This window comes from Triturus cristatus, chromosome 11, assembly GCF_964204655.1.
Source record: "Triturus cristatus chromosome 11, aTriCri1.1, whole genome shotgun sequence".
NCBI lineage: Eukaryota > Metazoa > Chordata > Amphibia > Caudata > Salamandridae > Triturus > Triturus cristatus.
Window position 1 is genome coordinate 403,600,784 of NC_140594.1, and position 14,120 is coordinate 403,614,903.

Sequence of the window (14,120 nt, forward strand, 5' to 3'; positions counted from 1 at the left end):
CATGGTTCTTGTGGCCGGAAGTGCATGTGCAGTACTACAGGTAAGGTTTAATGTGTCTTGGCAGAGCAGTGCAGAGTTCTTGTGGCCGGAAGTGCACAAGCACTACTGCAGGTAAGGGTTGATGTGTCTTGGCAGAGCAGTGCATGGTTCTTAGTATTAGAATAGTATGGAATGCTGCAGGACAGAGGTCCATGGTTAGAGCTGAGGTAGGTTCTTAGGACACGAGGAGCAGAACATGCTTATCAAGGTTGACTTGACCTGTCCCCTCCTACTCTCTTGCAGGGAATGTTGCACACCGGCCTGTACGGCTCTCCCTATTGGCTCCCAGACCGAGGGTCCCTAATCGCCCATGACCCTGGAGGGGTCCCATCCTCTCCTGCAGCCTACGCCCTGCACCCCAGCCCAGCTTATGGTATGACGTCCTTCTTTCTCTTCCTTCCATGCAAGGTGGACATCCTGGTCTAAGTGAGCGAGGGCCTCATGTAGTCATCTGAGCAACCCTAAATTGATTCTAGTTGTTGAGACTTGCCTTGTTTGATATGGATATACATTTCTTTCCCGCAAATACCCAGATGAAAGATACAAGGATTACAGCAAGATGGCAGTATTGTGTAATAATAAAAGCTCTTTTAGCGGCACCATTGTCATGAAAAAAATTCTCTGAAAATGGACTATTTGCCATAAAAAATATCTCCAGAAGTAACAAGTGAATATGGACCCGTGTTTTGCCACTGTTAAGGGGTGAGGTCGATATTTAAGTCACTATATTTGAATATGAAGCACAGATGTTTGATGTGGTTGCTTGGTCTTTATGTTACAAGGATGGCATAGATTGAGTTTACTCTTATTTTTGTAATCTGCAGCTTAGATATCGAAAAGATACCCTGGGTTGTAAGGAAGTTGAATATGTTGTATATCAAATCGGCAAAAAAATAACAAATACACATTTATTCACCAAGACACGTCAAAGTACCTCTGCGGCGGGACCTGAAAGTGTGAAGGTTAAGCTGGCGTGCCATACTCCCAGACCCAACACAAGAATGATTTTTTCCTCCAGCTTTGGTTTAGTATCCTTGTTCTGGTCAGGTACCTACCCTCAGAGGATCAAAGATAGAACGTTCCAGCCCTCTGATATACCAAACACCACTAGACATTAAGAGGTCTTCAAACTTTTTTGCTCTGAGCCCCCCCAAGCAAAATGTTTTGGCGCAAGGGACCCCCTCCACTCCAAAAAGTTATGGCAAGAATAGGGGAGTGGGATATGAAGGGGTGAGCTGAAGGACAGCGCTTAGGAAATCATTTCAGGAGTATTTTACTGTAGTTTTTAATCGACGCTATATGTGAGATTTTAAAATGTATAAAAAACCAAAACAGAAATTAACCATAATTGGGGTGTTGTGAGCCTGGGTCCAAATAGAACTGCACCTGCTGCACTAGAAAGCCCTACAAAAAAGCCCCAAAACTACTCACCTTCCTCGAGGCATCTCTCAGAGGAAGCTGTCTCTATCATTTGTAATCTAAAAAAACTATCCCCAGACCCCCATAGAGCAGCACTTGCTCTGGGCTATCTCTTTGATGCTATCCAAAGGTCTCACTCCTCTTTCTCCTGACTGTTACTCTGAGGCCCAAGGGGTCTTGACGACCAGAGCACTCAGTCTGAACATGACTGCTGGTCTCCTCCCTGTCACCCACTATATTCACCTTGAAGGACATGTGCATGTAAACAGAGGTCGAAGTGGACGGGATCTATGGGGATCCACATGCCCCACGCTTTTTTCATTTTTACAAAAGCAGTTGCCATACTTTTAATAAAAAAAAACAACCATCTCTGAACAGTTACTGTGGCCCTTGAAGTGACTCTGCGTAAAAGTGAAGGGAGGGCGGGGTTCATGTAGGGAGCAGTTTTCCTGTACTATGAACCTCACTGAGGGGCACAGAGCGAAGGACGTCTGCTACCTGAAAGAATGTAAATGTGTGCAATAGGATAATCACCAAATGTAAAGGCTGCTTGGAAGCCAGTTTAGGCTTTAATTGATGGCATCACCTGAGGCTACATGGGGTCAATGAGTTCTTCTTTTTGATACCTGGGGGGTGATTAGTGATTAGTATAGCGGGCGGATCGCCCGTATGGCGGTGGCGATCCGCCTGCCAAAAGTCACCACCAGCATAACTTCCCCCCCCCCGCCACATTACGATGGCGGACGGGACCCCGGCGGACGGGAAGACTGTCCACCAGTTTTCCGCCGGTAGGCAATCCGCCCAATTGCCTACCGGGCGGAAAAGCACAGCAATATGGTGGCGGTGCCTTGCAGGCACCGCCATCCATATTACTATGATGGCGGAGAAGTGCCTTTCCATGACGAAGACTCCGCCATGGAAAGGCATGCGGTTTTTTCTTTGGGGGCCCATTGCGGGCCCCCTGGGTGTTGGGAGGTGGGGGGTGCACCTGGGGGGTACCTATGGTACCCTCCGGCATTTGCATGCACAAGGTGTCAGGCACCGCACGGTGCCTGTCACGTTGTGCATGCAAATGCGCGACATGCATATATTGCATTGTGGCGAGTGCTGCTTCCAGCACCGCCCGCCACAATGCAATGCATGCGGGATGCCTCCGCCACCGTGGCGGTGGCATCCTAATTGCCGGTGCAGGACCGCCGCACCACTGGCGGCCGGTCCCAGCACCGCTACGTCCGCCCGCCATCCTAATAAGCCCCTTAATGTCAGGGTGTTATAAGATGAGTTCTAGAAAGTGTACTTTCAATAGAATAATGTGTGCACTATGTATGAATTACCTATTACTAAAATATATAAGTTTAAAGCACTTACTTTATCTTAAAACATCAAATCATTTTGCAGCAGTCTAACTTACACTATGTATAATACATTTTTTAAATAATGACGTGCATATTCACAGTGCTTTCTGATCCAGGCTGGGACCTTGCAGCACTATAAATACACAAGTCACTATTACTCATATCTGCAGTGGTCACATTATCCAAATGCAAAAACAACAGTTGATGGACAGAATGCAGAACAATGTCATACATTCACCCCAGTACAGAGATCTGGGCCTAAATCCATCGTTTTTTTGCTCACCATGCCATTCCAGTTTGAACACAGCCATATGCAAATCAGTCTTGACCCTGTGCCTCATGGGAACAGTCCAGCCCGAACTGCCAAGCCAGGTCCTCCCTGGACTGGAACCAAGCATCCTAGAACCGGTTTCGAGGTTTCACCCCTCTTCAGCCAGGATAGCTTGATTCCAGTGGCATGGAGAGCACAGGACTCACGTCTGAGCATACCCGTCCCACTGAGGCACAGGGTCAGACAGATTTGCATTTGGCCATGTCTGAACTGGGGTGGTGGAGTGAGCTAAAGAATGATGATGGATTAAACTGAGATCAGTTGACTGGGGGTGAGTGTTTGATTTGCTCTAACGCTCTGTCCATCATCCCCTTTGGTATCGCTTTGTTCGCCCTAAGTTGGCAGGGTATGCCCAGACGTGGGTCCCTTGCTCACTTGGCCACTGGATTCAAGATAGCCTGGCTGATGAGGGTTATGAACCCGAAACCGGTCCCAGGATGCTTATTCCGGTCCAGGGAAGACATGGCTTGGCAGTTCGGGCTGGACTGTTCCCATGAGGTACAGGGTCAGACAGATTTGCATATGGCCATGTCTGAACTGGGGTGGTGGAGTGAGCTAAAGAATGATGATGGATTAAACCCAGATCAGTTGACTGGGGGTGAGTGTTTGATTTGCTCTAACGCTCTGTCCATCATCCCCTTTGGTATCACATTATCCAATTGACATTTCATAAAGTAAATAATGTATTTTTATCTGATTAGCTTCATCTGCATTTATTTTTCGTTTACGGTTTCTCTCTTCATTACTTTAAATATAATTACATGAAAGTGAAAAACAAAACACTTGAAGAAAATTTCGGGTTTTTTTGCCACCACGTGGCTAAAAGGAACACAATATTTTGTAAGTGTATTATTTTTCCACTTTCAGTTACCTGCATTTAAAATAATACAGAAACCTTAAATGAAAAATAATTCCAAGTTGAGCTAATCCAATGGAAATACATTCCCATAATGTTAAAGAATGTATGTGTTTTTTAACCATTTCAAGGACTGCATGTAAACGAAGACAGCCTGTAAACGTGCCTAGTTGCGCTTCCAGGCCATCTTCATTTACAAGTACTTGTTGAGCCATCTGCGCCCCCTGGGATTGCGAGCCCCACAGTTTGAAGACCTCTGCTGTAGATGTTTAGGGGCGATTATAAGGCATGTGGTGTTACATCAAGATCATGACCGTGCCAATGGAGGCATACCATTACACCCTACATTACCTTGTATGATCTTTACCCTGTCAGGTTAACTCGACAATGCGATTTCCTAATTTCCCAATAACGTTGCGACGATCGCTTGGTCTAATAGTTAATTTAATGTAATGCCATTTATTTTATTAATGTAACGATTATCTAACAGTGGCTATGGGTAGAGTTAGCATTAGAGTTAAGGCAAGGTTTCCAAATAATTTTTTTTTACATATTCTATTTAGTTTAATCTAATTGTATTTATCTCTTACAAAAAATAAGCATAGGTTAGGGTTTATGTTTGATTAGAATAAGGGCACTGAGGTAAGATTAAGGGTTCCTTGTTTTTAAATTAAGTTAAAATGATTGGGCAAACAGCACTACTTCTATTGCTCCCTTGTTTAGCATAGTTAGACTCTCCTGTTCTAACAGACAAAGGTGGAGCTGGAATCTCCTTTGAGGTGGTGTATACATACGTCTTTGAAAAATTCCAAGGTATGACCATATGTTATAAGGTCTAAAACCCAACAGTATTTAGTCACACTCTCCAGCTTCTGTGATAATTGGTGATTCGACCTCCAACAGTACTTGAGGAAGATATTTTTGTGGCTGGCACCTTTGTCACGTCACTGTCTTTTAACAGAGTTCTTATTTCGAGGCCATTGCTTTCTTCCTCTGTCACTTGTTTTTGTGTAAGAGGCTGGTGGAGGAGCCCTAATCTGCTGTTAGGCATATTGTTGCCGGTAGGCTTGTTTAGGGTGTTGATAGGGTTGATATCGGTAACATTTATATCTTTTTCTGATTGTAAATTTACTCCAGCCTCTTGCCCCGAAAGGGCTGGTGTTTCTGCTGGAGGATTCCAAGCGATATTTCTGTGTCAGTGTATGCATAGCATCATCAACATGGTTGCCAAAGAGTGCCTCTCCATCATAGGTCATGTCCAAGATTTTACTCTGGACCTCTGGCCTGAAAGATGCTGACTCCAGCCAGCCCTGCCTTTGGAGAACACAGCTCCTGCTAGCTGTCTGAACCCAGTAGATAGTATATCAATGGCACAGTCTATCATCTCAGATGAATCTTGTCCCCCATGCAGAATGTTTGTGGCTTCAGATCTTTTGTCTTACATCCAAATGTCATATACAACCACACCTGCCTGTTATAATAGCTTAGGATCACCAAGGAATTGGCCACCCTCACAGTAGTTGCTGCCATCGCCGATAATCTCTTCCCAATGTTGTCCAAATACCTCCCTTCCATGTCTGGTGAGTAGAACAGGGTGTAATTGGATCCTACAATCTTCTTTGCTCAGCTTGTTTTACTACGGAGTTGGCCCTAGGATGATATTTTAGAAAAGTGGGTGAATTGTCCGAGGGCTTATATATTTTTTTATCCAGATGAGGGAGAACTGCTGACACTGTTGCAGGATTTTTCATGACCTTTATGCTGTCAGTCCACATTAAGTCCACTGTCGGAATGGCTTTCACGGATTTGCTAGCCAACTCTTTGAAATCCTAATAGGAATCATCTGATTGTTTGACTGGGACTGGTAAAAAAGATTATGAAAGCCTATGGTGTTGTTTGGAAGGGAGTCTGCTGGTCATGGTGGGGAAACAGCTGCCAAAGAATGTTCCCATTCTGAACCAATATCCTGGTCATCTGGTACTTCTCCGTCTTCATGATCACCATCTGAGTAGATGTCATTGCCTGCTGCAGGTAATGCAGGCCTTGACCGATGGTTTCTGTTATCTTGGACTTAGAAGCAATGGCACACTATGTGGACTACAAGTGATAGGTGGTTTTGTCTGTGCTACTGGCAAATGTGGTGGTAATGATGGTTACTTTGGTGATTTTGTTTTCAAAGGCTTTGGGAATCTTTTATAGTAATCAGCCAATATAAGCCTTACATGTTTAACCAAAGCTCATGGAACCTGCATCATTTCTTTAAGAAATTCTGTATCTGATAGGGACTTCTAGCCACAGATTCCTTACCATAGAATGTTTTCCAGGCATCAGACTCGATCCGGAAACTTTTGATGGGCAGTACAACTGCGTGCTGGTAGGTGGCGTCATTCAGCTCCACGTGGTGTCGTTAGTGTAACATGCACCGAAAATGACATGCAGGTTGCCTATATAGGTACCACTCCATCACACTGACCTCAGTTCTTTTCTTTCTGCGCCAGTCAGCCCAGATCCAGAGAGAGCTACCCCCAATTACTTTTTTGACTGTCCTTTTTTTGGATTTTTTTAGACTTTGTCTCCTGGTATCAGGATGTGCACCAAAAAGGCAGGTTTTAAACGAGGCAGCACCTGTTAATGCCAGATGTCGGTGACGGACCGGCATTTGGTTTTCCTTTGATGTTTAGAGCGCGATTAGGACACCAAAACAAGCGGTGATTGCTGCGCCATGTGTCCAAAGGTTCTGAGAGAGCAGTCCCTCAAGCTCCTCGCCGCCTGACGCCAATCGTCCCACAATGTTCCAGATCTCGGTCACTGGGAAGGTCCCGAGATCATTCACGAGCTACACCCAGCAATCATTGTCCCACTCAAAGCCGTCGGGAAAATGAAGTAATTCCCTGAAGAAAAATAAGTCGAAGAAGTAGACTTCGCTGCACAAGTCTTTGTATAACTCGTAGTGCGATCAAAACGAGTGGCCTAACTCTGTTGTGGAGTATGCGCCTGGGCCATCTCCATGCCCCTTGAATTTCCAGAAGCTGGAACAAAACCCATTCAGCTAAAAGAATTTTATGAGGCCATGCACCTCATCTTTGGGTGGCTCGATGCCACCGGTCCGGGATGGGCCCCATCTGATTTTCGGCTCGCAATCTTTCCCTCAGCACCATTTGGGGCCCATAGATCCAGTGATAGATCCGTAGCGGCTCCAGTCGAGCAACATCAACCTTCCCCGGTGCTCGCTCCCGAGCTGATTCCCCCAGCGCCACTGACGCCCAGCAGTGTTGCTGCCACCATCATCATTCCCGACTCCAACACAAAGCCAGGCGGGCGTCATCCGATGCCGGTTCTGCCATTGACCTGGGGACACCACCAGGAAGAGATGGAGATCAGAGGACTGTGGAATCCGGGCTACAAATTAACCTGTTGCAGCTTTGGGCAATCCGTTTGGCATTGAAAGCCTTTCTTTTTCAATGAGGGGAAGGCTGGTACAAGTGTTCACGGACAACACCACTGCCATGTAGTATTTTAACAAACAGGGCGGGTTGGGGTCATGGATTCTCTGTTAAGAGACACTGCAACCTTGGACGTGGCTGGAACACCAGGTCATATCCCTAGTGTTTCTACACCTGGCGGACTCTCTAAATGTCAATGCAGGTGAACTCAGCTGTTGATGTCTAGTGGATCACGAGGTAGCGCAAGACCTCTTTCAAAAGTGGGGAAATCCTTGATTAGATCGGTTCGCCACCACTGAGAATGGGCAACGTCAGCAATTTTGAGCGCTGGAGTTGCTAAAGCAGCTCTCACTTGGAGACGCTTTTGTCTCGAGTGGAACTCAGGTCTCCTGTACACCTTTACACCAATACCACTCCTGTCCAGAGTTCTCAAGATGATCAGGCATGACTGGGCCCAAGTCATTTTAGTAGCTCTGGATTGGTCACGGAGATTCTGGTATTCTGAGCTGTTGAGCATGAGCACTGATCCTTCGATCAGGCTGTCTCTTTGGGAGTATCTTCTGTCACAACAGCTGGGCAGGGTTCTGAACCTGAAAATCCTTCACCTTCAAGCATAGATATTTAGGGGCGACACTTGACAGCATTCCACTTTCCGTTTGACGGCTACAATGTTATTTTGGCAGGCAGGTTTCCCTCCATGAAGATGGTACAAATCTGCTGTTGGAGCATGTTTATGGCATGGTGTACAGACCAACACATTGATGCTTTGTCTGCGTCCCTTTCCCAGGTTCTCCCGTTCATTCTTTCCTTGGCCCAGCAAGGCCCTGCTTTGGGCACATTGAAAGGTTATCTATTTGCTATCTCAGCATTTCTGCGGTTGGCATACCAGCCTTCCCTTTTTAAATCTCCTATTGTACATAGGTTCTTGAAAGGTCTCTAACATATGTTTCCACCAGCACCTTTTACTATGTCTCAGTGGGACTTGAATTTGGTTCATACGTTTCTGATGTGCACTCCCTTTGAGCCGCTCTGCAACCTCCGACTCATACTCCTAACCATCAAAACTGCTGTTCTAGTGACGAGAACATCTGCCTGCAGGGTCAGTGAGTTAAAGGGACTGTCAGCAAATCCTCTGTACCTTGCCATCTATCCAGACAAACTTGCCCTTCAGACTTAAGCATCCTATTTACCGAAGGTGGTAACTCCTTTCCACGTAGGCCAGTCTATCACTCTACCTACATTATACGTGCCACCTCATCCCTGTAAATAAGAGAGGATACTCCACCAGCTGGACCCAAAAAGAGTAATGTTGTTCTATTTTGACCACACAAGAGAGTTCCAGGTGGACACTCAACTCTTTGTGGGGTATGTTGGACCCAAGAATGGGAAGGCAGCGCAGAAATGGACCATCTCACAATGGGTAGTACTCTGCATCAAAATCTGCTACACAGTGTCCAAAAAGCAACCCCCTAAGTGCTTGCATGCTCACTTTACCAGAGCAAAAGGCTGCAACCACTGCGTTATCTCAGGAGTTTCTGTCATTGATATCTGTCAGACATCAATGTGGGCTTCTTTGCATATGTTTACAAAGCACTACTGCCTGGACAACAAGGTCCGACATGACGGTCACTTTTCCCATTCTGTCGTACAGGAATTTTTAGTCTAATCCATATTGCAGTCCCACCTCCGGGAAGGTATTGCTTGGGTATCTATTCTAAGGTAAGGAATATGTGGCTAGAAGTTTCTATCAGTTGAACAAGATACCTACCTTTGGTAAGCCTTATCTGGTAGAGACTCCATCTAGCCACAGATTCCTTACTGACCAACCCATCCTCCCCGTTCTGCGAACAGATTCTAGTGTAAAGTGTTCATCCCTTCTAACCAGTGGTCAATGCTCTTCTTGGCTCCATGCTTCTGGTATGGAAAGTCACGAAAAGAAGCTAACATCCGCATGCTGGGGTGGCACCTATACAGACACCGTACATGTCATTTCCATTGCAGATGACGCCATGCGGAGCCAAACGACGCACCCAACCGACGCGCAGGGGTACTGCTCATCAAAAATATCCGGATCCAGTCTGATGCCTGGGAAATATTCTAAGCTAACAAATCTGCGGTTAGATAGAGTCTCTACCAGATAAGGCGCTACCAAAGGTAAGTAACTTGTTCTTGTTTGTAGGGCACATGGCCCTCAAAGTAATGGATGTCTTACTTTGCAACTTGTCTCTTGAGTGTCAGTCTGAGGTGGAAATGAGTATTGGCCTTCCATGTACTGCTAATCTTACTCTGGGTATTTGACATGAAGATCAGTTGGACAATAGGCAGGGCCAAAAAGCCGTTCTTCTTCAGAATCTTCAAGGTACAGTAGGTGACTTAGGGGCAACAGAAATACCTTGCTTAGTGACATGTCTTTCAGCATTAAAGGCACAGAAAGTCCCTTCACTGTGATAAATGTAATTTTCTGGTGCTTCATCAACAGTTTTGTCGATGACGCAGTCGATGGTTTCTTCGTCATCGAAACCTCCACAAATGTTAATAGGGAAGATATGTTTGATGGAGTGGCTATCATTGCTATGGTTGTCGCTGTCATCGATGTTGTCAACTTTGTCATCATCAACAGAGGCAACCTTGATTTCATCGATGGGAGCTTTGTTGATGGTTCATTGTTGAGGAGGGTACCGTTGATGGTGCCGCTGATATTTTAGTAGGTAGGAAATGTACCTTTTTGAATGGGGTGGGAGGCTGTGACCATGGGCTATGTTTAGAAGGTACATCATCTTTTTTTGCTTAGTTGATAACAAAATCTATAATTATGGTCTTTGGAAGGTCTCCTATCAGATTTCTTTAATACCTTGTTGGGGGGCTCCGTTTTAGCAGAATGTTTTGACAACAGGCTTTCTGAACGCTCTCTTTTATGAGCCTTTTTGCCAGTTTCTGTGGTACACTCGCTGTCATCCCCCAAAGGCAGAGTTTCTTTGGCTTTGATTTTCTAAAGCTAGATTAATAATCTAACCTCTCTGTCCTTCAAGGTTTTTAAGGAAAAGGTTCAGCAGATTTTACAGCCCTTCACCTTTTGAGAGGGATGTAGGCAGTAAATACAGTTGTCGTCAGATTTTAAATCAAATAGTGGTAGAAACTGCTTTTAAGCAGTCTAGTTGAGCAGTGAAAATAGTTGAAGATATTCAGGTTTTCTTGAAGTAAACTGAGCAGCGAGAGTATGGTAGCCTCTGAGGGGAGTAGTGATCAGGGTGCTTGAATTTTGATTGGCTGCAGTTTGGTTCTTTTATTAATTATGTCAATAGATAATAACATCAATGTTTTTATCTCTTACCGGCTATGTATCATAAAGTACTGCATTCTAAATGTATCACAGGACTCAACATGACGACAAGAAATGATTCACACGTGTAAATCTATGAAAGATCCTGTACTGGAGAAATTAGTACGGCCTTCATGAAGCAATATATGAAGGGTAGTAGTTGATAATTTTGATCAATACAGTGTTGTCAGAAAATGTGAAATGTATTAGCTTTCCAGACAAACAATTTCAAGTACATAAAAAGGTATCCCCCCCCCAATAAGTTACCAGGAAACATGCATGCTTAATTTATGAATGTTTTTCTGGGCCTGAAAAAGAGGGGAACACATTTTCTGTAATATGTAGACATGTAAGCATTTTTATATTTACATACTTATTCCTACTGCTGACTATACACTTCTCTATTTATTTTACAGTGCAATCTCCCCAGTGTCTGCAGGATAGGACCTGCAATATGTGGACACATGGTGGGGCTGTCTCACCATGCCCATGGCGGGATGTCACCACCTCTCCTGCTTTTTGCCCATCATTTTCCTACTCCTCTCCATTCACCTCATCTTTCTCTGAATCAACAGCCCTGTCTTCCCTTGATCCCCATCCCGCCTATGCGTACCCACCAGCAATCGACACCTGGCCATACCCACAATCTTCAGCTCCACCCTGGCCGGTTCATTCACAGGTGGAGCAGAAGGCTCTCCTGGGTCGCTGTGCATACACTCACGGTACGTGGGGTGCTGGTGAAAGCCTATATCTTCCATCCAGGCATGTCTAAAGATGATGGTTCCGCAAATGTGACCCCTTGCAATAGAATACTCATCTACATTAAGGGAAACCGAGAAAAAATGACGTGCTCAGTGTGCTCTCACACGTTGAATCACTAGCCGAGAAGCAAATAACAGATCAGTGCTTTAAAAAGTGATGGCAGTACATTGTCCAAACTCTGATTTGTTCTCTGCCTTGTCTATAAGTTGATAGCTCTCATGGATGTTAGTCTACAGCTACACTTTGGAAAGAAGAACCCGCTGTGTCAGTCTTACAATGGAACTTCAGAGAACCTTCTCCTGAAGCAGCACTTGCTGTGTTCTCATATCAGAAATGTCAGTCTCCAGTAAAGCATGGCCAGTGGCTCAAACATTTATCTGGGTTTTTAGGAAGAAATTCCTCCTCTCCCTGTCTCATATTTTGGCTGGGATGCCCTTCAGCTAAACAGGCTCATGTTGGGTACAGACTCATGATAGAATATTAGGTTGTGGTCCACTTGTGTCCATCATGAGATGATATGAGCAGAGGTCCCCTTGCAAGCCATGATGAGAGCCTGGGGGTATGGTCCCTTCCCCTGCTATACTTTGGTGACAAGGCTGTGGTCTGTTTGAATACTATGCCTGGATGGTGTGGCTATGGTCTCTAAATGCTGCTATGATGAGCTAGGTTGGTTGTGGACCTACTGGCTGCCATGTTAGCATGCTGTAGTGATGATCTCGTTGACTTATATGATCCATAGTCCCTTTGATGGTCATGATGATATGTTGGTATTGGAGTCCCTTAAACTGCATTGATATTTATTTAGCTCAGCCTTGTTTTGGTTTGTTTGCAGATCTTCCCAACTGGGACGGTAGTGGGCTGCCAAGGATCGAGGGCCCACGTAGACTGTCCACGTACCCCAATCCTGGCCCTTCTCTTCCCTTCCTGGAACCAGCTGAGCAAACACCGACAACTACACCACCTCAGGTGAAAGCACTTGTGAGTTTTATCTCTGATTGGGGCACCTTGTGAAAGGCTGAATGACTCAAGAATGGTGATGGTCAGTGGAAGGAGCTCCATAAACTAAAATGTGTTCTGTTACATTTGCCAACAAACTGCACAGTACAAGCAACATTTCAGCCTTCATATTACTTTTACTATCTACAAATTCTACAGCTAGTGAGTCTCTGAAAACCTGTGAGATTTTAGATGTGGAATTTGTTTTTGTTTGCTTTATTAGTAGTTGTGGAAGAGAAGGGTTTTGCTATTTCTTGAGGATATTGAAAAGGAGTCATAAATTACTGTTCCCAGAACTGAGCATATCATTTTTCCTGTTAGTTATCATGAACAGTCTAGGAGAAAGCTCCATTTTTAGATAGCTGTCATTCAGAGTTGTTCATTGGGTATGGGTTTTTGTGTATTATAGGTCTTTTGGCCATTCATGATTTTGTGTGTGATTCATGCTGTTTTGAATAGTATTCTGTAGTGTTGTTCAACTACTGATGTTTCTTGAAGATGAGTCTTTGTGCACGTGCCTGTGGCATTGGGTTACTACTTTGGCTGCTGTGACCTAATACCATTGACACTCTCACTGTGATTGGAAACACATCTGTTGTGTATTTGAGTGATCCCTTGATGAAGTGTAATCTGCCTAAAATCATTGGAAGAAGCCCTAGTGAAGTTACAGCAATTTTAACCCCTTAACTGCTGGGCCTTTCCCCCCCCCCTGTGCTGAGCCCTTTTTTGGCTATTTGGGGTAGTTCGCGATTAGGCCTCTGTAACTTTTTGACCACATAATGTATCCATGCCAAATTTGCGTCCTTTCCATCCAACATTATGGGGATTCTAAATGTACCCAGGGTTTGTGGATTTCCCTGGAGGGAACCCAGAAATTAGCCAAAATACAGCAACATTTTTTTTATTTTGAAAAATGGGGAAAAAAGGGCCACAGATGAAAGCGTCTGATTTTTTCCCTGCAAATGGTATCAAAAAAGGGGTTGTGGTGCTGAAATCACCATCTGCCCAGCTTTCAGGGACAAGCAGACTTTTGTCAAAAAACCAAAATGTTTTACACAGTTTTGGCATTTTTCTGGGACATAGCCTATTTCTGCAATTTTATGTGTTTTCAACCTCCTTCCAGTTAATGGTAGAAATGGGTATGAAAGCAATAATGGATCCTGGAAAGCTATACATTTTAGAAACGTAGACAAAATTCTGAATTCTGCAAGGGGTCATTTGCGTAGATCCTTCAAGGTTTCTTCATAGAATCTAACAGTTAAACATAGGAAAAATTGAAAATGATTTGGAAAAAACAGGCATTTGTGTCAACGTTTTCACCTGTAACTTCTTCGAATTATGACAGCTGTTTGAAAGCAATATACCGTTACATTTGCTGGACCTTTCTGGTTGTGGGGATATATAGGACTTGTAGGTTCACCAAGAACCCAACGAACCCAGAGCCAATACCTGATCAGCGTCTTGCAATGGTATTTTATTATGTACCGGGTATATAGCAATTCTTTTGGGAAAATGTATACATGGAAAAATCGGTATGAAAGACACGTATGTATTTCTGAAATGGGAACAAAATGTAGAGTTTAGAAACAGTAGATATTTG

At 44.5% G+C, this 14,120-nt stretch overlaps 1 protein-coding gene across 3 annotated transcripts in view; it reads left to right on the forward strand.

The window, feature by feature from the left end:
• The window catches only part of LOC146784312 (protein transport protein Sec24C-like), a 255,414-nt gene that overhangs the window by 9,413 nt on the left and 231,881 nt on the right, over positions 1–14,120 (forward strand). The window contains exons 2-4 of one of the 3 annotated variants that reach the window (XM_085635822.1): positions 283–412; positions 11,179–11,484; positions 12,357–12,502. In XM_085635822.1, the coding sequence (XP_085491948.1) occupies positions 286–412; positions 11,179–11,484; positions 12,357–12,502 (579 nt within the window). In that variant the 5' untranslated portion in view covers positions 283–285. The remainder of the gene's footprint in view (positions 1–282; positions 413–11,178; positions 11,485–12,356; positions 12,503–14,120) is intronic. The other 2 variants (XM_085635823.1, XM_085635824.1) reach the window with 2 other exon arrangements.